This window comes from Mrakia frigida (assembly GCF_051309035.1).
Source record: "Mrakia frigida strain ATCC 22029 unplaced genomic scaffold BDY24scaffold_57, whole genome shotgun sequence".
NCBI lineage: Eukaryota > Fungi > Basidiomycota > Tremellomycetes > Cystofilobasidiales > Mrakiaceae > Mrakia > Mrakia frigida.
The window spans coordinates 14,877-39,232 of NW_027481224.1; the positions used below are offsets into that span (position 1 = coordinate 14,877).

General features: G+C 55.3%; 6 protein-coding genes across 6 annotated transcripts; 3 read left to right on the top strand and 3 right to left on the bottom strand.

The window, feature by feature from the left end:
• The first annotated feature begins 100 nt into the window (after positions 1 to 100).
• On the top strand, positions 101 to 3,435 carry BDY24DRAFT_404828 (uncharacterized protein). The gene is made up of 8 exons (XM_076642551.1): positions 101 to 686; positions 761 to 793; positions 869 to 964; positions 1,031 to 1,132; positions 1,206 to 1,313; positions 1,389 to 1,499; positions 1,578 to 1,768; positions 1,851 to 3,435. The coding sequence occupies exons 1-8, from the start codon at positions 187 to 189 to the stop codon at positions 3,125 to 3,127; spliced, it is 2,418 nt and encodes an 805-aa protein (XP_076492133.1). The 5' UTR covers positions 101 to 186; the 3' UTR covers positions 3,128 to 3,435.
• A 289-nt stretch (positions 3,436 to 3,724) lies between these two features.
• On the bottom strand, positions 3,725 to 8,136 carry BDY24DRAFT_245187 (uncharacterized protein). Its single transcript, XM_076636747.1, has 7 exons — positions 6,868 to 8,136; positions 5,988 to 6,782; positions 5,352 to 5,835; positions 4,321 to 5,259; positions 4,098 to 4,229; positions 3,917 to 3,987; positions 3,725 to 3,822 (listed from the first exon to the last, which is right to left on the bottom strand). Exons 1-7 carry the CDS (start codon positions 7,894 to 7,896, stop codon positions 3,799 to 3,801), a joined length of 3,474 nt encoding a protein of 1,157 aa, XP_076492134.1. The 5' UTR covers positions 7,897 to 8,136; the 3' UTR covers positions 3,725 to 3,798.
• Positions 8,137 to 10,695: 2,559 nt separating this feature from the next.
• Positions 10,696 to 13,910, bottom strand: BDY24DRAFT_404832 (uncharacterized protein). Its single transcript, XM_076642552.1, has 6 exons — positions 13,692 to 13,910; positions 13,133 to 13,612; positions 12,907 to 12,969; positions 11,999 to 12,823; positions 11,107 to 11,872; positions 10,696 to 11,031 (listed from the first exon to the last, which is right to left on the bottom strand). Exons 1-6 carry the CDS (start codon positions 13,848 to 13,850, stop codon positions 11,003 to 11,005), a joined length of 2,322 nt encoding a protein of 773 aa, XP_076492135.1. The 5' UTR covers positions 13,851 to 13,910; the 3' UTR covers positions 10,696 to 11,002.
• Positions 13,911 to 14,119: 209 nt separating this feature from the next.
• BDY24DRAFT_404835 (uncharacterized protein) lies at positions 14,120 to 16,624 on the top strand. The gene is made up of 8 exons (XM_076642553.1): positions 14,120 to 14,318; positions 14,436 to 14,580; positions 14,925 to 15,071; positions 15,224 to 15,343; positions 15,422 to 15,685; positions 15,784 to 16,023; positions 16,151 to 16,363; positions 16,463 to 16,624. Exons 1-8 carry the CDS (start codon positions 14,161 to 14,163, stop codon positions 16,529 to 16,531), a joined length of 1,356 nt encoding a protein of 451 aa, XP_076492136.1. The 5' UTR covers positions 14,120 to 14,160; the 3' UTR covers positions 16,532 to 16,624.
• A 120-nt stretch (positions 16,625 to 16,744) lies between these two features.
• On the bottom strand, positions 16,745 to 20,228 carry BDY24DRAFT_404837 (mitogen-activated protein kinase). The gene is made up of 16 exons (XM_076642554.1): positions 20,148 to 20,228; positions 19,921 to 20,057; positions 19,760 to 19,798; positions 19,616 to 19,669; positions 19,423 to 19,438; positions 19,186 to 19,272; positions 18,950 to 19,054; positions 18,717 to 18,831; positions 18,583 to 18,617; positions 18,356 to 18,434; positions 18,156 to 18,208; positions 18,042 to 18,054; positions 17,794 to 17,945; positions 17,466 to 17,646; positions 17,219 to 17,381; positions 16,745 to 17,114 (listed from the first exon to the last, which is right to left on the bottom strand). The coding sequence occupies exons 2-16, from the start codon at positions 19,971 to 19,973 to the stop codon at positions 16,973 to 16,975; spliced, it is 1,287 nt and encodes a 428-aa protein (XP_076492137.1). The 5' UTR covers positions 19,974 to 20,057; positions 20,148 to 20,228; the 3' UTR covers positions 16,745 to 16,972.
• Positions 20,117 to 24,032, top strand: BDY24DRAFT_404841 (Zn(II)2Cys6 transcription factor domain-containing protein). Its single transcript, XM_076642555.1, has 9 exons — positions 20,117 to 20,201; positions 20,303 to 20,358; positions 20,477 to 20,584; positions 20,987 to 22,117; positions 22,224 to 22,351; positions 22,445 to 22,575; positions 22,663 to 23,144; positions 23,282 to 23,458; positions 23,599 to 24,032. Exons 1-9 carry the CDS (start codon positions 20,151 to 20,153, stop codon positions 23,840 to 23,842), a joined length of 2,508 nt encoding a protein of 835 aa, XP_076492138.1. The 5' UTR covers positions 20,117 to 20,150; the 3' UTR covers positions 23,843 to 24,032.
• The last annotated feature ends 324 nt before the right edge of the window (positions 24,033 to 24,356 follow it).

The following is a 24,356-nucleotide window of genomic DNA, read 5'->3' on the forward strand; positions in this document are numbered from 1 at the left end:
TATCCCATCTTCTCTGCCTCCCCTCCATTTCCTCAAACCCTCGCTTCAGCAAGTCCAGCAGGAAGCGAATCCTCCTCAACCTCTTCCTCCTCCTCCTTCAACTTCGACCGAGGTGGTTTCTACTCCTCCCCTCTCAACTCCACTACCTCCCCAAACAAAGACATTCTCGATGAATCCTTCTCAGGAATGGCAGATTCTTCCTTCACTCTCGATCTCTCAACCCTCACCGAGCAGATCATCAAGGAAGAGGAGGAAAGTCAAGTCAACAAGCTCAACAACACTCGTCCCTTCCTCCCCTCGCCCTCTTCAACTCGTCCAGCACCCGCGATCAAAGCGACTCCTCGACCTCTTCGAATTCGAGCGTTGGAGGCTTCCATTTCTTCATCCTCACCTATGAGGATCAACACACCTCGATCCGTCGTCGCTCCAGAATCACCGTGGTCGCCAGCAGGAAACGAAGCAGACGAGACGCTGCAGCTCGCCTTCGACGCGGACGCGAGCTTCTTCAACCTTCTAGGGGAGGATGAGCAGCTGCTCGGGCTGGAGGCTGATGGGGACTCTTTGGATACGAAGGGGATGGATGGGTCTTGGGATCTGGAGGAGTTGAAGGGTGGGGCGGTTTGGAAGGGGAAAGGGAGGAAGAGCGAGGTTGAGTTTGAGGCGGCAGTCGAGGAGCAGGAGGAAGAGTGAGTTTGGATGATTCTTGCCTCGAGAGAGAGCGATGGGCGCTGACTATTTTCTTCTTGGGTCTGACTCGTAGGGTTCCTGCGTTGAAGCTGGAGAAGGAAGAGAGGTGCGTTTCTCGCTCGCCGTTCGCGTCTTTTCTTCTCCGCCGACCTGACCTTCTCGTCTTTCCTTCTGCTCGCAGTTTCCCTTCGCCGCCGACGGTTATCGAGCCAGAACCGATTACCTTCCATCTCGAGGTCTCTGAGCCTATGGAACCTGCCTTCAACGGAATGGCGAGGTGAGTCTCGTTTAGATTGAGCCAAACCAAGTCTCTTCCTGACTCTCGTCTTCCTTGGTTTCCCAGCATCTTCAACCCCGTCGCAGACACTACAAGCCTGCTCGACCAAGCTCCTCCTCTCCTCTCGGCCGACGTCACTCTCGCTGGATCGTTCAACGGAGGAGCCAGGTGAGTTTACTTTCTCTTCTTCAACGCGTCGTCCGACCGAAGAGCTGACTTTTCTCTTGCCTTGCTTCAATAGCACCTTCCACAACCTCGGAAATGCCACGAGCTTATTTGAGGAGACTTCCTTCGTGATCAACGAGGCTGCCGACGTGACCTTCGCCGCACCCTTCGACGGACGAGCTAGGTGAGTCTGGGTCGTGTTCGTCCCTCTCGATTCCACTCCAGCTGATTTCGTCGCCTTCGTTCTTCTTCTTTGTAGCACCTTCAACCTCGCACCAGGAGATAGCACTATCCTCCTTCACGAACGACCTCTCTCGAGACTCGGAGACACGACCTTCAGCGGACTCGAGTCGTTTAACGGAACGAAGAGGTGAGATTGCTTCGGATCGCCTCCCCTCTCAGCGAACCCCTACTGACGTCCGTTCGTCTCGATCTTTTCTCGACGCAGCGTCTTCTCTACACTCTCTAACCAATCGTACCTACTCGAGGAGGAACCGGAGGACGACGGAGACGTGACTTTTATCATCGAGGGAGAGTCCCCGAGGAAGGCTGGGAACGAGGAGGACGAGTCGTTTGGAGTTTACGGTGGCAAGATCACGGAAGCGGAGAAGCTGCAGAGGGACGTGGTGATGAAGAAGGGTTCGTTCGTCTCTCTGCCTGCCCAAAACGAAGGAAGACGCGTCTCGATGCTGACTCTTCTTTCTTTCCCTGTTCGTTCCAGCTGCCGACTTCGCTCGTCGAAGATCACCATCTTCCCAAACTCTCGCCCTTCCTAGTTCGTCGTCGAGATCTCAACTAGCACCGGTATCTTCGTCGTCGAGGACCCCAAAGACTCCTCCCCTCGTCGCCTCTCCTCTTCCGGAACCCTCTTCTCTCGAATCGACCCCTCGACGAGCACCTCTTCCAAGACGCACCTCAATGGCATCTGAGATCCGAGTGCCCGCTCCTCTCATTGGTACTCCAAGATCATCTGGAACTCCAAGACCCTCTCGAGCAGCCGATCCAACCAAACCCACCTCCACGACCTGCCCGCCCTCTTCCTCCCGATCCAGACCCACGCCATCAACCCACCGTCGATCTCTCTCTCTCGCAACGCCTCTTCCAGTATCCTCACTCACACGATCTCCCTCCACTCGGACGGTGAACCCAGCTCCTCCTTCCGCGATGACGGGAGCTGCCTCACTCGAATCGATACAGCGTCCAACTCCAACTCCAACTCGAGGACATGGCCGGTCAAGCTCGACGTCGTCGTACCGAACTCAGTCGACGCTCTCTTTGAGGGTCAGTTCAACAAACCTCGCTGGAAGACCACCGACTTCGGAGACCGTCGCTGTTGGGACAGGATTGAAGAGGGCAGAGTCGTTCCGATTCGGAGGAGGAGGGAAGCCATCGTCGTCGGAGGCAGGACTCGGCCCTTCGATCCCAACATCGACCTCGTCCTCGAGACTTGGATCAGCTTCAGCTCAGGGAGTGTCAAGAGGAGGATCAGACTCTCGGACAGGAGGAGCAGGAGCCGAACTCTCGTCCACTCGCCCGCTCGGAATCCGACCTTCCTCCTCTTCTTCGGCACTCTCTCGAGCAACCACCTCTTCCTCCCTTCGACCTCTCCCTACGAACATTGCTTTGAGGATGCCCTCTCCCTCCAGCGTCGTTCCACTTCCCTCCAAAACCCACTCCCGCACTCCTTCGTCCTCCACCAGCACCATCCCAACATCCTCTTCCTCCTCTTCAACTTACCAACCCACCGTTGCCACCTCCCTCCTTCCACCATCATCATCCAAACCCTCAACCTCAACTTCAGGACTAGGTCTCCCTCGTCCTCTCGGACCCGTCGCGTCAACCTCCTCTCGACTCCCGCCTCCACCCCCATCCACAGGCGCCGCTCCAACCTCTCGGATCCCCGCACCTGCCAAAGCTGGATCAGGAGGAGGAGGAGCGACGAGTTTGGCGGATATGAGGGAGAGGCTGGCTAAGGTGAGGGCGAATTCGAGGAACTGAGAATGTTGATTGAGTGTTCGGTTTGCTTCGCTTCTTTTCCCTTTGTTTTTACCTCTTTCATAATCTTACACGCACTATCTCAACCAGGTTAGAGCTTATATTCTGTAGCTTACATTTTTCCACGCGCTATCGTTCTGTCTCTCCTTGCCTGCTCCTTCTCGTCTCTTCCTGCTTCCTTCGTTCTCCTCCCTCTTGCTTTGCATACTCTTGCTGAGACGCTTTCGTACTCTTCTCTCTCTCTCACTTTGAGCTATCCCTTTCTCGGTCGTCAGAAACGTCGTAGTCACTCTCTGTTATGCTAGTTCGGCCCTCGTCGAGAACCGAAGGAAGGAAGAGCGGACAAGCGAAGTCGTTCCATGACATGAAGGTACGAAGAAACAGGCCATACGAGAAGAAAGAGAAGCGAAGGCGAAGAAAGGTGAAACGAAAGGGTAGTCACAACATTAGTAAAGAAGAAAGTCGAGGAGCAGATCCAAGAAAGAAGTCGAGAGGAAGAACGAAAGAAGGTCGAGAACTGATCTAGGTGATACGAGCGAGGAGAGTATAGGAAAGTGTCCGTGTGAAAAGAAGAGAGTAAAAAGGAAACTAAAGACCCAAGAGCGAAAGAGAGAGAAGAAAGAAGAAAGAACGAGGCAGGAAAGAGGACGCGACGGCGGCGAGAGGAGGGACGGCTACTCGTTGGCCTCGAGAGGGTGCTGTCGGAGAGGGAGAAAGAGCAGAGAAGGATGTCGGTCAGTGGAAGCTCGAGACGAGCAAAGGAAAGGGAGAAAAGGGGAGGATCAAACTCACGAGGAACGAGCAAAGCACGAAACCCTGAAGACCGTTCTGATCTCGTCCGATGAGGAGCCCGTCGTCCTCCACTGTCAAACGACAAACCAAACAACCAAAAACAGTCAGCTCCAAATCGTTTTTTTTTTACCCGCTCCCAAACTCGTGACGGAACCGGGAAGAGAAAGAGAAGGCGACTCACGTCCAACATCCAACGGGAAGTTATCCAACTCGTCCACTCGGCCTATCTCGAACACCACGTCGATCTCCTCTCCTCGTCGAATGCTGAGGAAATCATGTTCCATGTAGGAGATGCTGAGTCCTCGAAGATCGACTGAGAACGAAGAAGAGAAGCAGAGAGAAGTCAGACGACGCGCTCGACTTCGATCTCGAGAAAACGAGAAATGAAGAAAACGAAGGCTCACAATCTGCCACGCACTCGCACCGATAAAGCGTCGGCATCGGAGAATCCAGCTCTTTCTCGTCGTCGGCGGCGGCGGAACGGTTGATCTGGACCTGAGGAGGACGAGGAGGAGCGTCGAGCTTGATGTTTCCTCCTCGACCGTTCCCGTTCGCCTTCGTCGGAGTAACAGCCGAAGCAGCGTAAGGATGGACCGGAGTAAGAGGAGATTCAGGTTGCTCGTCGACGTCGCCGTTGGTAGCGGCGGTCCTCTGCTCGAAGTCGAACCCGTTGCTGAACCCTCCTCCTCCTCCTGGCGCGTTGAACGAGTCTCGATCTCCTCGATGCTGGTGCTGGTGATGGTGATGCTCGTCCTCATCGTCGGGATGGGATAGCCTCCTCGCCACTGATTCCGAGAACGCGTCTGGGTTGGTATCCGATCCCTCGAACGAAAGAGCTGAAAGGGCTGGACCGTGGGACGACGCCAAAGAGTGATCCGAGTTCCTCTTCGGAGCTGTCCGAAGTGGGATGGGGATGTGGGTGCTCGATGTTGGCACGGGTGGGAGGGTTTGGGATCGAGAGGTGAGAGGAAGGGAGGGTGGAGTAAGGGAAGGAGTAGGGGTGAGGGCGTTCTGGGATCCGTGACGTTCGAGTTTCGATCCTTTCGACTTGGTTCGGAAGTGAAACATTCCTGTCTTGGTTTCGCCTCCTGGAAGAGGAAGAGGGGAGGTAGGAGATGGGAGGGGTGGACGAGCGTTGGAGGAGGATCGAGATCGGGATTCGAAGGGGAGGGAAGAGGAGGAGGAGGTCGAGTTCGACGCGACTGAGGTTCGAGGACCCGAGGAAGCCGTGTCGCTGCGACGAATCGACATGTTGCTGGAAGACCGAGAAATGATTCCGTGAGGGTTGGGAGTTGACGATCCAGATGCGATGAGGGTTGGGGGCTCCATAACTCGGACGTTGACTGGGAAGACGAAGAAGAGCAAGAGGAGAGATCAGTCAGACGCGTTCGTTCTCGTCTCGTCTCGAGCAGTAGCTTCAAAAAGTAGAACTCACATTTCCTCGTAATCGCCAACGACTCCATCATCTCCCTCGGAGACCTAGAAGCCTCCTCCCAAACCCTAACAATCGCCACTCCATCCGACCTCCCGACCTCTCCTCCCTCTCCTCTTCCCAACTCCCCGTCCATCACCACCGGCGGGAACTCCTCCCAGAACCTCTGCAACTTCGTCCCCACCTCCCTATGGAACCTAGCATGACACGCCGCCAGCGCCGTCACGATGAGATCGAGAATGGCTGCGAATCCGTCGAGGAGGGCTGGGAGTTCGGCGAGGAGTTGATGATGCAGAGCGACGAAGATCTGAGCTCCTTCGACGAGTTCGCCAGAGAGTCGATCCCATTCTCCTTTGTTCTTGGAGATGACGACTCGATTGTAGTCTCCGTTTTTGGCGTTTCGTTTGAGGATGACGGTTCGAGGTCCTTTGCAGATGTTGAAGAGGGTGACGAGGTTGGGGACGAGGGAGTCTCGAAGTTCTTCGTCCTGTGAGAACAAGGGCACGAAAAAGAAGACGAGTCAGTAAGAGTCTCGAAGACTATAAGGGACGACAAGACGAGACGAAGGGAGAGAGGGAGCAGAGGAAAGGGAGGAAATTCGTCGAGTCGACGCGTCGAAAGCAAAACGAAAAGACTCACCATCGCCCTACAAGGCCCTTCCAAAATCTCATGCACCACCCCTCTATACGCCTCGATCCTAATATCCTCCACCGGCTCCATCCCTCCCAAATTGATCAACCTCCTCCACCCCTCCACCGTCTGCCGCTGCGCAATCCAAACCTCCCTCGCCTTGATCCCACTCGACGCAACCAGCTTCCCCATCTTCTTCGCCGTCGCTTCAGCCACCATCAACTTGCTCACCAACCTCGCATACTCCTCCTCCGTCTCCCTCAACCTCTCGTAACTCTCGGGGGTGAACTGCAAGACGGCTGCTGCTGTTCCTGCTGCTGATTGGATCGAGCTGGAGGCAGAGGAAACTCGATCCTTGTCCGATTTCCTGGAGAAGCCCATCTTGACGCCTCGTTTCGACTTGGAGTCCTTGTTGGTAAGGGACGACGACGATGTCGACGACACACCTGCGTGTTTCCCGTTCATGATCCTATCGACCGTATCCTTCCTTCGCTTGACCTCGTTGATCTCGTCCGCAACGGACTTGATGAGTTTCGCTGCCTTCTCCAAGTTCTCGAAGTCGGGATGATGAGGAGGAGTGCATTTGAGGAGATCGTCGAGGAGGAGCGGGTACTTGAGGACTCGTTGAACGGGTTTGATGAGGAGGGAGGGGAGATCCCAGGCTTTGGTGTGAGGTTGAGCGATGGACCAGCATTCGGCGAAGTAGGAGGAGTAGGAAGGGTTGCCGAGGAGTTCGACGAGTCGGACGTTGGCGGCGGATTGACGAGGGCAGTAGGAGGTGTAGGCTTGTTTGATTCGGGGCATCTTGAGTTGGTCGAAGGAAGAGAGGGTCAGTTTTGGTTGAACGAACGAACGAACGAACGAAAAACAGACGCGTTCGAAAACTCACCATCGTCAAGAACGCTTCCCCAACCATATCCATCCCTTCCTCCTTCCCCGCCATCCTCTCCAGCACACTCGCAAACTCCTCCGCCAACGCCGCCAGAGCCTCCACGTTCAAGAACACGGCTCTCACGTCCGCCGTCGACAGCGGTCCCACTCCTCCCAGGCTCGTCGTCGATCCAGGTGAGAAGACGAACCTCGGCGAGGTGACGACCGAGCTGCTCCCGTAGGAAGGGAAGTACGAGTTGGAAGCTGAAGCCAAGGAAGCTGCGTCCGAGAGGGGAGGGGATCGGAATCCATCTGGACTGAACGGAGTGGAAGGAGGGAGAGGGGAAGTGGTGAGGGTGCCCAAACTCGTCGACGAAACGCTGATCCTTCTCGGTCCTCGATTCCTGTTGTCGTCCCCGAAGACTCCCACTTCCGTACTCGTGTAGATGGAGTTCCGACTGGACGAGGTCGGCGTTGGTTCTCCTGCCGTCGTCGCTCCCGAGGCCATCCCGTTCCCGTTGGTAGGTCTGAGCCGTTGGATGTACGCGTCTCTAACGAGAGCAAGATCGAGAGCGTAGGACCGTTCGGTCGAGTGGATCTCGTGGAGGAGATGAGCTCGTTTGGTGGTAGGAGTTGGGAGGGACGGGGAAGGGAGAGGTTTGTTGAGGCTTGGGGAGGCGAGAGGTTGGGAGATGGATCGAGCGTGAGCTGAAGAGGGGGAGAGGATGGGTCCCGAGGACGATATCGACGAGAAGCTTGGGATGGGAGGGATGATGATGGTTGGAGAGGCGAGGAGAGTGAGGTTCTGAGTGACGGTGGAGTCGGAAGGGAGGGTTTCGTTTGGGATCTCCTGAAGGGTCGAGAACGCCGGGCAGGACGGCGAGCGAGGACCGAGGGAGGACGAGGGAGGGAAAGCCGCTTGAGTGGTTGTTGCTGAGAAAGGAAGGGTGGCAGCGGTGGGGGTCGGAGGAGCTGCTCGAGCGAGAGGAGGCGCTGGAGGAAGCGAGCGACGCGGCGACTCTGCGTTCGAATCCGAGGACTCTCCCATGTAGATTGAGGTCACCTGAACCCCAAACCAAACCAAAAAAAAGGCATTCAAAAGTCAGTCCAGCTCTCTCTTCCCTCCTAAAACGCAGAACCAGGCCCGAGACTCACCCTCGCCTCCCTCCGTTTCAACTTCGTCTTTGTCGTCGACCCAGCTCGACTGGTCGGTCTCGACCTCGCTCCTCCCCCACCAGCATCAGACCCTCCGGTCACACTCCCAGACTCGCCTCCGCCTCCTCTCGAAAGAGATCTCACCTCCTCCGCCCAGCCGTCGTCCCTGCTCTCGTGCTCCTCCTGACTCTCATCCAACCAGACTTCCTTCCCACCGCCACCAGATCTATACGACTCGTTCTGTCCCTTCCGCTTCGACCAGTTGGCATCCACTCCTCCCTTTGTCGAAAAAGAAGAAGACGAAGTCGTCCTCCTTGCCAACTCCGCGTCGAGCTCGAGCTCTCCTCCCTCTGCGTCCTGGTCGTGGAAGTCGGTCAAGGACGACTGAGAGAACGACGAGCTCGTCCTGTTGGAAGCGTTTCGACGATGGCGAGAAGAGGAAGATATCGAAGCGTGGGAAGGGGAGGGAGATCCGTACCGCGGTCGGAGGGGACTTCGAGCTGGGAGGACGGGAGGAGAGATGAGTGGGGAGGTGGACGTGAGGAGGTTGGTTGCTGTTGTTGAGCTGGTGACGGGGGAGTGTATTGAGGGTTGAGCTTGGGACTGGGACTGGAACGCTGCTGACGGAGGGAGGACGATGGGAGGAGGTCGAACGCCTGTTCGAGTCGAAGTGGTGGAAGGGGGGGAGGAACGTGTAGAGTTGAACAGTGAAGTCGAAGGGAAGGTAGGTGAAGCGTCGGGTTGGGACGAAGCGAACGAGGTGAACGAAGGTGACGGCGAAGAAGTCGAGGTGACCGAGACGTGGGACGAAGGAAGAGGGAGCTCATCCATCAAAGGACTCCCTCCTCCTCCTCCTGCCTTTTCTCCACTGCTGCTGCTCCTCCTCCTCGCTCCGTTGCCAGAAGTGATGGTAACGGTCGAATCGCTCCTCCCCGAGGGCAACGACAGCGACGGGATCCTTACGCTCACCCAGCTGGGTCTCCTGAGCTCCTGCTGGCCGAGAAGATTGTCGTCCTCGTCCTCCTGTTGATCCTCCTCATCATCCGACGACGATCCTCTCCTTCTGACGGATCTTTCCAGCGACTTGAGAGAACTGCTATCCTCTCCTCCTGCCGCAGCAGCAGCCTTCCTCCAAGACGACGGACCCGCGTCTCCTCCTGCTCCTCCTCCGAACGACGTCGAACCAAACGACGGTCTCCTCTCCCTCCGTTGTCGAACGGTCTCGTCTCCTCCTGTACCGGAAGCTGATCGAATGGATACTTGAGGTTGGTAGACGGTGTAAGGTGAGGAGGAGAGGGATAAGCTTCCGTACGAGTAGGAGGACGTTCGAGGAGAGGAGGAAGCGAAAGAGAGTGCCTGCGAGTGCCGATGCGAGGAGGTTGAGGTGGTTGTTGTAGTAGGAGAGGAAGGAGCTGTAAGGGATGTTGTTCGAGTTGGTGGGAAGGACGAGATGGTTGAAGGACGATGGTTGCTTTGATGGGAAGGGGACGGAGGAGGAGCTCGATTCGAAGTTCGCGAGGTTGGAGTCGTTGAAGGAGACGAACGAGGAGGAGCACGACTCAGTCGATTAAGCGACGAGGAAGATGGTAACGGTGGAAGAGGTTGAGATTTTCGATGAGAGTGAGAGGAGGAGGAGGAGGACGTTGAAGAGGAGGTTGACATGGAAGTGGACGAAGGAGGAGGAGGAGGAGGGAGATGGGCCGAGGTCGAGGACGACGAGGAGGACGAGGAGGGCGTGAGGGAGGCCTGTCTCTCTCGTTGAGGAATCCTACTAGAAGAAGAGCTCGTCCTGGCTGTTGCTGAGGAAGAAGAGGTCGAGGTCGAGGTCGAGGTCGAGGTGGAAGAACTTCCTGTTGCTCCTGCTGCTTTCTTGATCGGACTCCCTCCGGCTCCAGCGAGAGGTGGTCCCCAAAGACCTCCTCCTGGTCCTGTCCCCTTCTCCTCTAGCACAGGTGGAGGTGGTAGTCCGAAATCGATCCCTCCCGCTCTCGACCGAGAGTATCCTTTACTGGGAGGAGGTGGTTGCGTTGAGGTTGAAGATGGGAAGGAGGACGTCGAAAGAGGTCGAGAGTACGATCTCGTCGAAGAGGAGGAACTCGACGCTTGTCGACTGTGAGACGGATCCGACATCTAGGATGGTTGCTAGGACGACCGATGAAGGCGATGAAGAGCCAACGGGCCCAGAGGCGAGAGGGAGGGAGTTGGGTTGAGTTGGGAGGGAGAGGAAGGAAGGGATTGGGAGGAGCTCGTTTCTTGAGTCGACGATCAAAGGGGGGTTCGGCGAAAGCTCGTTGGCTTGTTTTCACCAAGAACAAAGCCTCCTGGGCGTGTATTGATGAGACGCTGTCGAGCTGAGAGGTCGAAAGTGGAAGAAGGAGGGGAGTGGAGGGTGGAAGCGAAAGGAGAGATCCAAAAGCCCAAGCTGAGACCAGAGAGCAGAGGGAGGTCTCACCTAGCCTAGCCCTCGAGACGGCCGCTGATTAGCCTTCTCTTTTCCCACGTCCTCAGATTTCTCATCTTTTACGTCGATGCTATATCCTTCGCGTCTCTTCGTAGCCGTTCAGACGAGAAAATGACAGACTTCTGCCTTCAAAGGGGAACGTTAAAGAAACACTTTTGGTTTGAGAACGACGACGGATCGAGCTCACCGACCTCGTCCCTCTCTCCCTCCTCTCTCATTGCTGGAAACGAGCAGGCCAAACGAGGATATTAGAAAGAGCAGATGCAACAAGGGTATTAAGGTAGGAAAGGAAGAAAAGCGAAAGAGCAAGAGAGCAAACGAGACGAAAGAACGAGCGTGAAACGAAGGAAGGGTTGAAGAACGAGAGCGAGAGAGAGAGAAGCGCGTGTGGGTTGTATAGATCGTGAGGGAAGGGAGGAGATACGTATGGAGAGGAGGAGGAGATTTGCGATAAGTATGAGCTCCTGTACGAGAGAAAGTATTACGAGAGAGGGAAAAGAGAAGAGAAAAAGACGACGCGACGGGAGTTTGGACGGAGCTACGATTGGGTCTCCTCGGGGTGGTATACTGCGAGAGTAAAACACAGACAGAGGTCAGTTTCAGCTTCGAAGTCGACTAGAAAGCAAGATGGTCTACACTCACATCTCCTAACGTTCTCGACCGCTTCCTTCCCTGCCGTCGTGTCACTCCTCTCCCTCCTCACAACCGGAGCCTTCTCCCTTTCCCTCTCCTTCCCACTCTCCGACTCTGATCCCGACCGAGCAGGGAACATTTCCGCCGCCGCTTGCGAGAACTGTGACTCGATCGAAGGGAGGTACTGCGAGTGGGACGGAGGAGCAGGTTGTCTCGAGGGGGAGGGAGTTCGAGATCTGGGTTGACCAGCGAGGAGGACGTGGCTTCCAGGGATGGTAGAAGGAGGAAGGGCTGGTGGGGAGGGAGGTTGCTCGTGAATGGTGGGGATGTTGGCTGAAGGAGGGGCGTTGGGTTGGGAGGAAGCTCGAATGGTTGAGGAGGAGGAAGAGTGAGGGATGGGAGGAGGGATCTTGGGGGTCGAAGTGGGTTGACCTCCAGTTCGACGAGCGACGAGAGCCTGGATAGCTGAGAGCCACTTGATCTCTTCTTCCTCCGAGGGAGCACAGAGGATGAAAGCCTTCTTGGCTGTGACGATCTTGAGCGAGTGTTCGACGTGTTGTTTCGACTTTTCTCCTCCTCCCAGTCCTCCTGCCAGACTCGAGGAGGGCGACATGGCTTTGACGGGTGTTCCAGCGGCAGAGGATGGGTCGGCAGAGTTACTGTTGTCGCTCATGGATCGAAGAGGGTTGGAGAGGGACGATTCCTTGGGTGCGGGTTCGTACTCGAGCGCGTCCAGGATTCGAGAGAGAGGGATGATTCGATGAGGTTTCGTGTCCTACAGGCGGGAATAAAAGGAAAGAGATAAGGCGAGTCAGCGTCTAGGCCGATCCGAGGTGCATCGAAGAGGACGCGTCGTCGAGGGAAGCCGAACGAGAAAGAGAAGAAAGAAACGGGAGCTCACCATGTGGCTCGAACAGTACACCAAGCTTCCACTCGTCAACACGAACCATCTCTTCCTCCAGTTCTTCCTCTTGCCCAACTTCATCAGGTACCCACTCAGGATGACCTTGTTCGGATCCGTCGAGATGATCTGAGGAGCAGCTGGCGTCGGAGCCTCGTCGAAGTCCTCGTCCTCGGACGACGAAGCGTTGCCTCCTCGAGTCGGAGAGGAGGGTGGTCCAAGATCGACGGGAGAGGAGTTGGTGATGATGTTGATAGGGGAGCCGACGGTGGTAGGGGAGATGGTCCATTCGGGTTGGTTGGGGTTGATTCGAAGGGGGGAAGGAGGGGAGTTGGGAGCGGCTGAGGACTGGGAGGGAGAGGAAAGGAAGGCAGAGCTTGGGTTGAAAAGTCCGACGCCGCCTCCTCCACCACCACCCGTCGAGGAAGCCGAGTAGGAAGGAGAGACGGATCGGTTGGAAGGAGGTCCTGCTGGTGTAGGCGACGAAGGGAAAGAGGGTCCTCCTCCTGTCGAGCTCGTGCTTCCTCCTCCTCCCATTCGTCTCGAAGTTGCTGGCGCTCCTCCTCCTCCAGTTCCAGCAGTGGACAATCCAGCTCCTCCCTGAGCAGCAGGAGACTTCGTCTTGAGTTCGTCCGACTCCTTGAGCTCCTTCCTGGCGAGCTTGATGGCCTCGACCCAGCTTTCGGCGTCGTTGGTGGTGCGAGCTTTGATGTAGTAGGTTCGAGTCTGAGTGACGAGACAGATGGCGGACGAGTACTTCTTGAGTTGAACGAGGGCGACCGAGTGGATATCGTGAAGATCGATGAGTCGAAGGAGTTTGTATTCCTGTGAAAAGAGAGGGAAAGAGAAGGCGGTCGGCGGAGGGAAGTTGAGGCGAGAGAGAGTGAGGGAAGGAAGGTGGGACGAACTCGATCGTCCTTGTAGTAGGAGAGCTTCTCGGTTCGGAGAACGAACCAACGCTTCTTCCAGTTCTATAAGAGGAGAGCAAACAAGGGAAAAAGAAGTCAGCGAGGTCATACAAAAGAGGCCAACAAAGGAAGAAGGGGGTGCGAGCTCAAAGGGAAGGCGGTTTCGATCCTTCCCTTCGCAGAGATAAAACCCTCGAGGTGAAAATGTAGAGATTCTGAAACTCACCTTCCTCTTCTCTCCCTTCTTCTCCAGATAACCACTCTTGAGAACCCTCTCTCCTTCGACCTTCCTTCTCATCTCCCCGTCCTCCTCTCCTTCCTCTCCCTCTTCCTCTTCCTCCTCCTCCTCGTCCTCCTCGTCCTCGGCTTCGTAGTCCAACTCGTTCTCCGAGTCCGAGAAGGTTCTGACTCCCGCAGTTTCCGATATAGCGGACAGGTTCTGGGAGGTTGAGCTTGGGAGGGCGGTTGAAGGAAGGGCCGAGGAAGGGGAGGAGATGGAATCGCCGACGTTGTTGTTGTTGTTGTTATTGTTGTTGATCGAAGAGAGAGTCGAGATCGAGAGAGAGGGTGGAGGCGAACAAGGTGCTTGAGGGGAGGAGGACAAGACTTGGGAGGAAGAAGACGAGACGGACGTTCCAGAGGAGGGCAAGAAGGAAGAAGGAGGACCAGGAGAGGAAGGCATTATAGGGAGAGGAAGCGATCCTTTCTGTATAGACGACAAGATCAAATAAAAAGTAGTCAGCTTTCAAAGTCTGTATACAGAAAGACACAAAGCAAGAACTCGCTCTCGCCATCCTCGTCCTTGGATGCGGAGAGTCCGAGGTTGAGATCGAATGGACCGATAGTTTCCGTTCGATTTCTTGTCGAGACGGAGGAGCGACTGGTTGACTGGTACCGGGAGGAGATCCAGGAGTAAACGAGGAGGGAGGAGAACCGATAGGCATCTTGAGGGAGGGAAGAACCCCGGAGAGGAAGGAAGGCGAGGGGACGAGGACGAGGAGGTTGACGTTGGGAGGGAAGGGAGGAGAGGAGCTCGGTTTCTCCTTGTGTAAAACAACTAGAAGAGAAGAAAAAAAAAAAAAAAAACCCTTCCGACGTCTCGCCTTCTTATGAGATGAATGCGTAGATAAGATATGTCGACTCGAAGTTTGTCTCCGAAATCGCATCCCAACCCTCTCCCTCTGCTCCCTCCTCTCCTTTCGGTCGGTTGACCTCCAACTCCCTTCCTCGCTCCTCCCCCTCCTTCCTCTCCCCATGTCCGTCCCTACTTCTCAACAGCAGCAACAGATGCTGGCTCAGTACGCGCAGCAGCACCAGTATCAACAACAGCAGCAACATCAACAACAACAACAGCAACCTTCCTTGAACAAACGACCTTCAGAAACCGTCCTTCCTCAACAACCCAAACCAAAGTGAGCTCTCTCGCCTTCTCTCTCTCTGTGCTCCTACTTCTTATACATCCCTCGGAAGCAGATTCTGACTCCGCTCTCTATCCGTCTCCGCCCTTCTCCTTGAAATTAATTCTCTAGGAAACGACTCCCACCCCTCCCTGCGTTGCTCTCGATCCCTGAATCCAAGATGTACGCGGATCTGGTCGAGATGGAGCAGAAGCTGGATTGGACGATTACGAGGAAGAAGGTCGAGGTGCAGGATGCAGTCGGGAGACCGGTAAAGGTGAGTGTTTGAGAGCTTCGTTCGTGGGTCTCCAGTCGTGGATGGATGGAGGGAGCAAGGAGGAGAAGAGGAGGGGAGGGAGGGAAGGAAGGAGCGAGACGACGAGCTCGCTTCCTATCTCTCCCTTCGACCTCGAGTTTCACGCCGAACGCCCACTTTCAGAGCAGCTCGTGGGCAGATATATGCAAGAGCTCTCTCTAGAGTCACAAGGCTTTCGAAACTCTCGAGTATTCGGCTTCTCGTCGTGTGATACCGACTCTCCTTCTCGACTTCGAGCTCGCACTCTCCTTCCTTCCCTCCTCCCTTCTTCAACCTGACTGACGCCAAACCCTTCAACCTCCCAGGTCAAACGAACAATCCGAGTCTACCTTTCCAACACCTCTTCCTTCCAAACCCCACCACCACCGCCAGCAGGAGAGTCAGACGTTCCCGGTCCAGAAGCTGGAGCCATCCCGAGTTGGGCGCTGAAGATTGAAGGGAGGTTGCTGGATGTGAGTGTTCACTTGTATGCTGAGATCTGTGTGTGTCGAGAGGGGGTTCGAGAATAGAGGAAGGGAGGTTGAGCCGACGGCGTGAGAAGAAACGTCGAAAGAGAGCTCAAGCTGACCCGCCGGATCCCTTCCCTCTCGTCTCCCTTTCGCAGAGCGGAAACCCTCGTCTAGACAAGTCCTCGAAACGCAAGTTCTCCACTTTCCTCAAGTCCATGGTCGTCGAGCTAGACAGGAGTGATCCCAGTGTCCAGCCTGGTCCCAACATCATTGAGGTTCGTTTTCTCGCCCTTCCTTCGCTCTTCCCTCTTCCCTCCCGCCTGACCTTCCTTCGTCTCGCTTCGCTCTCACAGTGGAACAAGCACACCTCCTCTCCAGCCCAGGACGGCTTCACCATCATGCGAAACGGCTCGAACAACATCCCTATCCGAATCATCATGCACCTCGACCATCAACCTGCGAGGTACAAGGTTGTCGGAGAGTTCGCAACCGTCCTGGACGTGAAGGAGGAGACGAGGGTTGGGATCCTGGCTGCTCTCTGGAGTTACATCAAGATCAACAACCTGCAGGATAAGGACGACAGGAAGAAGATCAACGCGGATGCGAAGCTGAGGAGGGTGAGTCTTCGGTTTCGGCTTCTCGTCGCGTCGAGTTGGAGTTCCTTATCCTTTTCGTTCTTCGTTCACTCGCTGATCACTCTTTCTTTTTGTTTCAGATCTTCGGTCACGACTCCCTTCCCATCCACTACCTCCCCGAAGTCATCAACCGCTGGATCGCTCTTCCTGACCCCGTCGTCATCCGCTACACCATCCGAACCGACGTCGAGCGACACGTCCACCCCAAAGTCTACGATTTCGAAGTCGAGATGGACGACCCTTACAAGAGCAGAATCAACACTGCTCTTCAGGCTTTCTCGGAGGAGGGAGGGAAGGAGATCGTCGGGTTGGATGAGGAGGTGAGTCGACTTTCTCTCTTCGTCCTCGGTCTCGTCGCGCTCCTTTCTCCTTTCTCCCCTCCCTCACCCACAACCTCTCTTCCAACGCTAACGTCCTCTCTCTCTCTTTCCTTCCTTTCCTTCATAGATCTCAAACCTAGCCATCGCCCTCCGAAACTCTCGAACGAAGCGAGACTTCCTTCAATCCTTCGCCTCGGACCCCTCCGCCTTCATCCACAAATGGCTCGATTCCCAAGCGAGGGATCTCAGTCTTGCTCTCGGAGGAGAGGTGAACGGAGTGGCTGGAACGGGGTTGGCTCCCGAGGATCTGAGGAGGAGTGAGGTGTTTAGGCTGCCTTGGGTGAGTTTGACTCCCTGTTTTTCTCTCGTTCCGAAACGAACGAAGGGGAAACGTGATCGCTGACTCTTTCTACCTTTGTTTGGCGTGTTGCGATCATAGGCTGAGGAAGCTACGATTATTTCCGAAGGAGCGAGGGCTGTGGAGGCTTTGCAGAAGGGAGGGAGGTGATCTTCTCTCGTTTCGTTTTGTTTCGGTCTCCTTCTTCTCCTTCCTCATTGTTTGTTTAGTTTGGGCTTTTGATCTTGATGATCTCATCTAGTAGTAGCTCCTTCAGCAGATTCACACTTCGCCTCTCGCTAGTCTAGTGAGATGCGCAAGGAGGGAGGCGAAGTCGACACGACGCGTCAAAGTTCACAGTCAATCGATCTCGTCGAAAGGGAAGGAACAGAGCCGACGAAGCGGAACGGGCATGGAAGAAGACATCACGAGTAAGCTAACCAGGGGAGTAGAGCTGAACTAGACAGAGCCGAGGGGGTCATGAAAGAAGAAGCGGAACAGAAAGAAAACGGGGAACGAAGAAGCGAAGACGACCTCTCCCTACCCAAAATCGACCCAAAGAGCGATCAAAGCAAACCTAAACCAAACCAAAACCAAAACCCCAAAAGAAACTTATCGACCTCCACCCAGCGCCCTCTCCAACTCCTCCGACGGTTCCAACCCAGCCGAAGCGATCTCCTCTCCTCCCTGCTCCGCACCGAACGAAGGAGCCACGCCCGAGGAACCAGTTACGCTCGAGGAGTCGATAGGGAGCCTGCACCAAAACCCAACGCAACGGAAAAGCGTCAGGTCCGAATTCGAAGGACGTGCAACGAGAAGAAGGGAGGGGGAAGTCGACGCGTCGCTGATTTGACTCACTTCTGCTCCTCGTGCTGATGAGGCTGCTCCCACCCCCTCGCCTGGTTCCTAACCTCGTCCCTGAACGTCGACACCTCATCCATGATCAAAGCCTTCATCCCATCCGTCGTCTCCTCGTCTTCGAACCCGAAATCCACGTCCGCTTGACACACGGGTTCGTCGTCTATTCGAAACGAAACGAAGGCGACAACGAACCGAGAGAGTCAGTGTATGTTCATCTGAGCTGCAGAACTGGGAGTCAACTCACTAGGATCGTGCCAAACGGAAAGGTACGGGTGGTTGAGGGCTTCCTCGCAGGTGATTCGTCGTGCAGGATCGAACGTGAGGAGTCTGGCGAGGAGGTCGAGAGCGAGAGGGTTGGCTTGAGGGTAGAGGTTGGAAAAGGGGATGCGAGGCTTGATGGGGAGGGAGCGGATGTATTCTTGGGCCTGGGAAGGGGTGGGGAAGGAAGGAAGGGAGAAGAGGTCAGCTCGTTCGTCGTTCGACGCGTTTTGCTCCGTCGTCGTTCCTCTTGACTTCCTCGCTCGAGAGACACGAAAGGATGAAACTCAAAATGATGAGACGTTTCCACTCACCCTAGGCGATCCAACTCTCCTGAGCGTATCCTCCGACGGCGTTCCCAAGAAGTGCAGAATCTGGTTGAGCTGATCGACGTAGTCTCGTCCCTTAAAGATAGGCTTTCCTCCGAGGAGCTCAGCGAGGATGCATCCGACGGACCACATGTCGACTGAAAGTGCGAGAAGGGAAGGGAAGGAAGGAGAGGAAGGAGGATGAGTCTCGGCGACGCGTCGAAGGAAAGGATGAAAAAGAGAAGGGGACGAACTGGCTGCCGTGTACTGATGACGAGGAATCGGAAGGAAACGCGAGTCAGCTTAAGCTCGGTGCAGAGAGCAGAATAAGGGAGTAGGGAGTTCGTGAGAAAGGAAGAGCGACTCACGTTCGCAAACGAAAGCATGATCTCGGGAGCTCGGTACCAACGCGTCGCAACGTCTGTTTACAGATCAAAACAGTCAGTTCCACGTCTCCCCATCCACTCTCCCTTCTCTCCTCGCACATAGCCTCCAATCCCTTCTATCCCTTCTATCCCTTCGAGCAAGAACCCGCCGAACGAAACACGAGCTAGACCAAAGAACTCACACTCCGTCATGAACCCAGCTCCACCTCTCTCCTCGTCTCCTCCAGGAGCGAACCCTCGCGCCAGCCCGAAATCGCAGATCTGCAGAACGAGAAAGAAAGCAGCTAGTCAGCTCCGATAAACTCGACTCGACTTGTCTCGTCTCGTCCCTCAATCGTCAACACGTCGTTCATCTTCTCCTCTTCCTCAACCCTCCTCGTCCAGAGACGAGTTCAGATCCTCTACGTACCTTCAACTCGCAATCAGCGTTCACCAACAAGTTTCCTGGTCGACGGGCGCGAAAGAAGAGACGACAAACGCGTCAGCATCCTCCTCTCTCTCCCTCTCGCCCTCGAAACTCCTCTGCGACCGTCCGAGACTCACCAGGTTTCAAATCCCTATGCAGCACGTTGGCCGAATGGATGTACTTGAGCCCACAGAGAGTTTGATAGAGGAAAGATTGGAAGTGGGCGTCCGAGAGAGGTTGGGAGGATCGGATCTGGAAGTGAGAATGTACGACGGGTTGAAGGTGTGGTTTCAAGGAAGGAAACGAAGGGAGTCAGCAAGAGACACGAGCAGGGTAGGTCGGGAAGTGAAAAAGAGAGTGGGAGACGTACGATAGCGTGCAGATCAGCTTCCATCAATTCTTCGTAGAGGTAGACCTCGTTGAAGGCGTGGGTAACGGGGTCGAAGACGATGTCGAGGTCGTAGAGGCAGGTGATCTGAAGAAATTCGAGCGAGCAAAAGCAAGAAGAGAGTCAGATTCGCGTGATAGCTCTCATCTGCAACCAACGAGCAGGGAAGAAGGAAAAGAGGGGCGAGAAGTCGAGTCCGACTCTGGAAGCGAACTCACATTCTTGTGTCCCCTGAAATGATGCAACAGCTTGATCTCCCTGAGGCATCGTTTGGAGAGGATCTTCTTGGAGAAAACGTTGGTGATCTAAGAGGACGGACAATCACATCGAAAAGCACGAGGGGAAGAAGATCAGTCTCGTGGAAGGAGGCGATGAGAGGGAAGCGGTGTTGAGGGTCGGAGCCGCGGAGTCAAGAGCTCGCGGAAAAAAGGCAAGGAAGGAAAAACGTGACGAACCTTCTTGACAGCACACCTGGGAAAGAGGAGGGTATAGAGGGTGAAGGAGTCAGTTGAGAGAAAGAGACGAGGAGCGAGCGACGAGAGGGCAAAGGAGAGAAGGGAAGGCTCGATGGATGGTGAGCTCTCAGTCTCGCTCCATCTCCTTCCCTGATATCTTCCTTCCGCTCAGAGAAGAGACAGGAAAACGTACATCTCTCCTGTACCGATGTGTTTCGCGCTGATCACGCAACCGTAGGCTCCAGCTCTATATCGAGAGAGAAGAAGAAGAGATGTCGAGAGGAGGTCAGCTTCGACTCGAACGAACCAAGGAGAGCTCGTTTCGTGAAAGACTGACCCTAGTTCCTTGACCATCGTATAGGAGGAGTCAATGATGCTGTACGTATAGAAGACGAGAGAGCGAGAGTCAGTTCGGAAGAAGAAGTTATCTCGGAGCGGAGAGAAGGAAGGGAGCGAGAGGGGAGGGGGAAGCGAACGAGCACGCGGAGAGAGACTCACAACTGCTGGTTGTGGGAGGTGAAAACCGTCCGTTGAGGAGTATCGTGAGACATGGTGGAGAAGAGAAGGGAAGGATTTCTTTGAGATTGAGATTGTGTTGGTTGGTTGGGAGGTTGACGGCAGCAAAGGCCTGGAAGCTGTTCGATTCGAGAGATTCAGTGGGGCTCTTTTCTTTTCTTCTGCCTCCCAGCGGTCACCTTGTATTAGAAATCAACAACAACCCTCACGAGATGGCAGACAAGTCGAGTACCATCACTCCCAGGCAGAACACGTTCAAATTCGTGAGTCTCGAATCCACAGGAGGAGAGAGACGAGGAGGTCCCGAGAGAGGAGAGCCGCTCGAGCTGACCTCCTTCCTCCTCCATCTCTCTCGCGTCTGTAGGTCTACTTTGACGGCCAAAACGAAGCTCTAGAAGGCAACAACCCTATTGGGAAGAAGTGAGTTTTCCTCTCTCACTTGTTGCTCGTCCAAAGACGACGAAGAAGCGACAAGAAGTCCGAGGACGTGAGCTCACCTCGTTTGGAACGCTCTTTCTTCTGCTGTTCGCTTCTCTAGGAGGAAGAAACCTCGTCCTATAACGAGCTGTCAAACCTGTAGGAGGAGGAAGATCAAGTGTCTGAACAACCTCTTGCCTTGTGAGGCCTGCATCGAGTCCGGAGAACAGTGAGCTCGTCTTCCCTTCCCTCGGTCTTGTCTCTCGGTTCTTGCTCGTCGGAGAAGTGCTCTTAGAATTCGGCTTCGCTGGATCATAGAGTGCTCTATATATAGCGACTCTCTGGCCCTAGTCGTTCGGCGGGAAATGGCACTCTGTCCGACGGGCCTTCCGGTTCGCTGAACGATCCTTCCGTCGAGCTCGCCCTCTCTTTCCTCCCTCCGCTCCTCCTTCTCTTGTCGAGTCGCGCCCTCTACCCATCTCTACATCGCTTCTCCATCTACCGTCGGCTTCTATAAAGCAGTTTTTCTCGTCGAAGGAGCGGGAGAATCCCGACGTTCCGCCGCCGGCAGTCCTCTCGAGCTCACGCTGACCCTCTCCTCCCCCTCCCTTTCATCTCTATCTTCTTCCAGTTGCTCCCTCCTCGATCCTCCACCAGACTCCAACTTCCCTACCGATACTTCAGCCTCAGGCTCATCCTCCTTCTCTTCCAAACTTCAGCCATCCTCTTCAAACGGTAGCTCCCATCAACCACGACCTCCTGCTCCTCCAGCCTCGTCGTCCTCGTCCTTCTCCTCAGCTCCTGCACCGGCCCAACAGCCCTCCTACTCCCCTACGACCCAGGATTCACATCAACCCAATCGATCCTCTTCATCCACGTCGGCAACGGTCTCCAAATCTCGCTCTCCTCCTCCTCCTCGACACGACTCTCACGACCTCTCGTTCTCCTCGAACTCGAACAAAAGAGCTCGTCACTCCCTCCCAAACCCAATCACCAACACCACCAACACACTCCCATCTTTCCAAACCTACCAACCACCACTCACCTATTCCAGCTCCAGCTCCAGCACCAGTACCGCTGAGCCGCGTCCCGCTCCTCCTCCCGCTTCTTCCTCGTCGCGTCCCAGCCAAGCCGCTCCCGTCCCAGCCCCCCCTCCACCGCACCACAACTCCATCGCCTTCCTTCTCCACCCTTGGTCCCCCGCCAACGACGAGTTCGGTCCTGGAAGGATCAGAGGAGCCAAAGTCGAACCTCTCCCCGTGGGAGTTCCCGTCGGACTAGGAGTCGAGGCGGTAGGGAAGAAGGATGCCGCGGGGGTGTTGTTTAAAGTTCCGGCTGTGCCGTTGGGGAGGGGTGGGAAGCAGCAGCAAGGCGTTGCATCGTCGTCGTCGTCGGGCTCGAATCCCAACACGACCGCCTCCCCGACGACAAACACTCCTCTCGCTTCAACCTCGACTTCCTCTCACCCTCCACACCACCATCACCACCCCACTGCCCAACCATTGAACGGAACAGCTTCAGTCTCACCCAATCCCAATTCCATCCCAAGCACCTCACCCTTCGACGCGTCCTTCAACGATCGACCCTCCTCCTCCGACTTGCAAGACCTCAAACGGACTTGCCTCGCACCTTTGTCGTTCCTGTTCCCTTGGATACCGAGTCGGATTTCGAGTTCAGGTGGGCAGGTGGAGGTAGAGGGAGAGGGAGAAGGGGAGAAGGTGGCGGGAGCGGTGGATCTGGCGGTGGCGAGTTGGGGAGCTAGGTGAGTTTGTGGACGACGACGCGTCGTATGAGAGGAGGAGGAGGACAAGGAAAGGAGAAGATTCTGACGCTTTCGCTCGTTTGGGTCTGGTTTGGGTCCATATCAGGATCTCGAGCGGAGGAAGTTCGTCGAAGGGGAAGCAGACGGCGAGGAGGTACCTCGAGAGGGCCAAAGGGATGAGCGTTAGCGGAGAGATGGGTGTGCAAGAGCTAGAGGATGTGTTGATGGTTGCTTGTGAGTCGGCTCCTTCGTCGAGAGTGCGTTCGATCTCGACGCGACGAGGCTGACGGACGCGTCGCTTTGAATGTTTTGGGTTGTGTTTCCAAGGGTCCGAGTATGGTTCATCGGGTCCCAAAACATCTTGGCTGCTCTGCTCGTTGGCTGCTAGGATGGTGGAGACGATCTTGCTGGAGAATCAGACGGGCCAAGGGACGAGTGGGAGTGGGACGAGTCCTTCGGTGAGTTTGGTATCGACGTTCAATCCTTCGTTTCTCTCCAGCGTCTAACCTGAAGCTCGTCCACTTTCGCTCGTCGTTGGCTCGCAGTCATCAACCTCCAACTCAACCACCTCCCATTCCCACTCCCACTCCCGCTCCTCTTCCTCCCTCTCCCCTGTAAACACTAGCAACCCACCCCACTCCTCTGCATCTTCCCCGCTCCCAGCTCATCTCCACCTCTCGCTCTTCCAACTCTCGACCCTCCTCTCGCTGTGCCTCCCCATCCACTCGCACCTGCACGTCCCGCCTCCGCCGGCGCCTTCCCTCCCTCTCCCACCTCAGCACAGCCCTTTCTCTTCTCTGACGCTCTCGCTGCACCAGGCGTGGTCTTCCCTGCTCGACCTGCTGCATCAGATCGCTCTGCTGCTGCGCGGAGGAGGAGCAGGGAGAGAGAGCTTGCAAGAGTTGATGCAGCTCGGATTTGAACTTTACGGCCATTTGGGCGAGAAAGGGGGAGTGTTGGATCCGTTGGGAGGGAAGGAGGGAGCGGAAGGGAGGTTGGTGCTGGAGGTCTGGATGTTGGGCGTTTTGTGAGTCTCACTCTCTGTGTCTAGTTTGTCTTAGCGAAGAGTTCAGTTCGACGAACGAGACCGGGAATCGGAGGAGCTACGAGAACTGACACTGAACTGACGCGTCCGTTCCTTCTTCGGTTTCCGATCTCAAACAGCGTCTTCCTCAACACCCCCTCCCTCCTCCCTCAGCATCTTCAACCCTCTCCTTCTTCTTCTGCTCGCAACATCCACGGGACTACCAACGGCTACTCTCCTTCTTCCAGATCCACCGCGGTCCCTTCGTCGTTCCCGTCGGATCCTTCGTCTTCCTCGTCCTCGAGTTCCGTCGCACTGTTCGTTCCCAACCCTCCCTCCCTCTTTTTTTTTTTTTTTTTTTTTTTTTTTTTTTTTTTTTTTTTTTTTTCCTTTTCGCTTTCGATTCAACGTCGACTAACACCCTCCCTCTTTTCTTTCTACATCGCACCGTTTTCAGATCCTCAGCAACGAAACTAACAACCCACCTTCAACTCGCCTCCTCCGGCCCCTCCCTCGCTCAAACCCTCCCCTTCCTCGACACCCCCATCCGCTGGGCGATGCACGTTCTCGAGCGGGAGATTTCGGAACAAGGAGGTGGTGTCGGAGGGGGGACGGGACCGGGAGCGATGGTCGGGATGATTCTGATTGGGGAGATGAAGGAGTGCGTCGGGGTGTGTAGGGAGTTTTTGAGTGAGCGGTAGGTAGGATTTGAGGAGGAGGCAGTGTTTTGTTTGGATTTAGGTGTATGGGTTGGACGATGGTGTTGATTTTGCGAGAAAGAGGGAGGCGATGAAGAACAAAGAGCACGAAATGAGATCGACGAGAGAGCAAGCGCAAAAGAGGAGAGGATGCGGCGAACGAGCAAGTTACGAAGAGCAGAAAAGGCGAGGAGAGGGTATAAGAGAGAGAGAGAAACGGTGAGCACAGAGCTAGCAAGTGGATACAGGAGAGAATACAGCAAGAGAAGGCAACGAAACGAAACGAAGCGAAAAAAAAAAAAAAAAAAAAAAAAAAAAACGAAAAACAGACGCGTCGACATCTCCTCCCAATCATGTGAAAGGTATCGAGGGGCCTGAGGACTGTACGAGAAGTCTCAGTAACTGAACGACACGACGTGAGTCTAGAAGAGTGACTTTGTATAACGAACCTGTACGAGAAGTCTAAGAGAGAGAGAGATAGTAAGTACAGGAGAGATAGTACAGAAACAACGGAGAG

Bases quoted from the DNA above. Each gene is read 5' to 3' on its own strand.
- BDY24DRAFT_404828 (XM_076642551.1), top strand. From the start codon at position 187: ATGGCAGATTCTTCCTTCACTCTCGATCTCTCAACCCTCACCGAGCAG. The intron at 1,133-1,205 runs GTGAGTTTACTT...TTGCTTCAATAG, and splicing joins TCGTTCAACGGAGGAGCCAG to CACCTTCCACAACCTCGGAA. The intron at 1,769-1,850 runs GTTCGTTCGTCT...TGTTCGTTCCAG, and splicing joins GGACGTGGTGATGAAGAAGG to CTGCCGACTTCGCTCGTCGA.
- BDY24DRAFT_245187 (XM_076636747.1), bottom strand. From the start codon at position 7,896: ATGGGAGAGTCCTCGGATTCGAACGCAGAGTCGCCGCGTCGCTCGCTT. The intron at 4,230-4,320 runs GTGAGCCTTCGT...CTTCGTTCTCAG, and splicing joins GTGCGAGTGCGTGGCAGATT to TCGATCTTCGAGGACTCAGC. The intron at 3,823-3,916 runs GTGAGTTTGATC...CCTCTCCGACAG, and splicing joins TCGTGCTTTGCTCGTTCCTC to CACCCTCTCGAGGCCAACGA.
- BDY24DRAFT_404832 (XM_076642552.1), bottom strand. From the start codon at position 13,850: ATGCCTATCGGTTCTCCTCCCTCCTCGTTTACTCCTGGATCTCCTCCC. The intron at 12,824-12,906 runs GTTCGTCCCACC...CTCTTTTCACAG, and splicing joins CCTACTACAAGGACGATCGA to GAATACAAACTCCTTCGACT. The intron at 11,873-11,998 runs GTGAGCTCCCGT...TCCCGCCTGTAG, and splicing joins TGTACTGTTCGAGCCACATG to GACACGAAACCTCATCGAAT.
- BDY24DRAFT_404835 (XM_076642553.1), top strand. From the start codon at position 14,161: ATGTCCGTCCCTACTTCTCAACAGCAGCAACAGATGCTGGCTCAGTAC. The intron at 15,686-15,783 runs GTGAGTCTTCGG...TTTTTGTTTCAG, and splicing joins CGGATGCGAAGCTGAGGAGG to ATCTTCGGTCACGACTCCCT. The intron at 16,364-16,462 runs GTGAGTTTGACT...TTGCGATCATAG, and splicing joins AGGTGTTTAGGCTGCCTTGG to GCTGAGGAAGCTACGATTAT.
- BDY24DRAFT_404837 (XM_076642554.1), bottom strand. From the start codon at position 19,973: ATGTCTCACGATACTCCTCAACGGACGGTTTTCACCTCCCACAACCAG. The intron at 18,435-18,582 runs GTACGTAGAGGA...CTCGTTCTGCAG, and splicing joins ACGCTGATTGCGAGTTGAAG to ATCTGCGATTTCGGGCTGGC. The intron at 17,382-17,465 runs GTGAGTTGACTC...CGTTTCGAATAG, and splicing joins TTCCGTTTGGCACGATCCTA to ACGACGAACCCGTGTGTCAA.
- BDY24DRAFT_404841 (XM_076642555.1), top strand. From the start codon at position 20,151: ATGGCAGACAAGTCGAGTACCATCACTCCCAGGCAGAACACGTTCAAA. The intron at 22,118-22,223 runs GTGAGTTTGTGG...GGTCCATATCAG, and splicing joins GTGGCGAGTTGGGGAGCTAG to GATCTCGAGCGGAGGAAGTT. The intron at 23,145-23,281 runs GTGAGTCTCACT...GATCTCAAACAG, and splicing joins GTCTGGATGTTGGGCGTTTT to CGTCTTCCTCAACACCCCCT.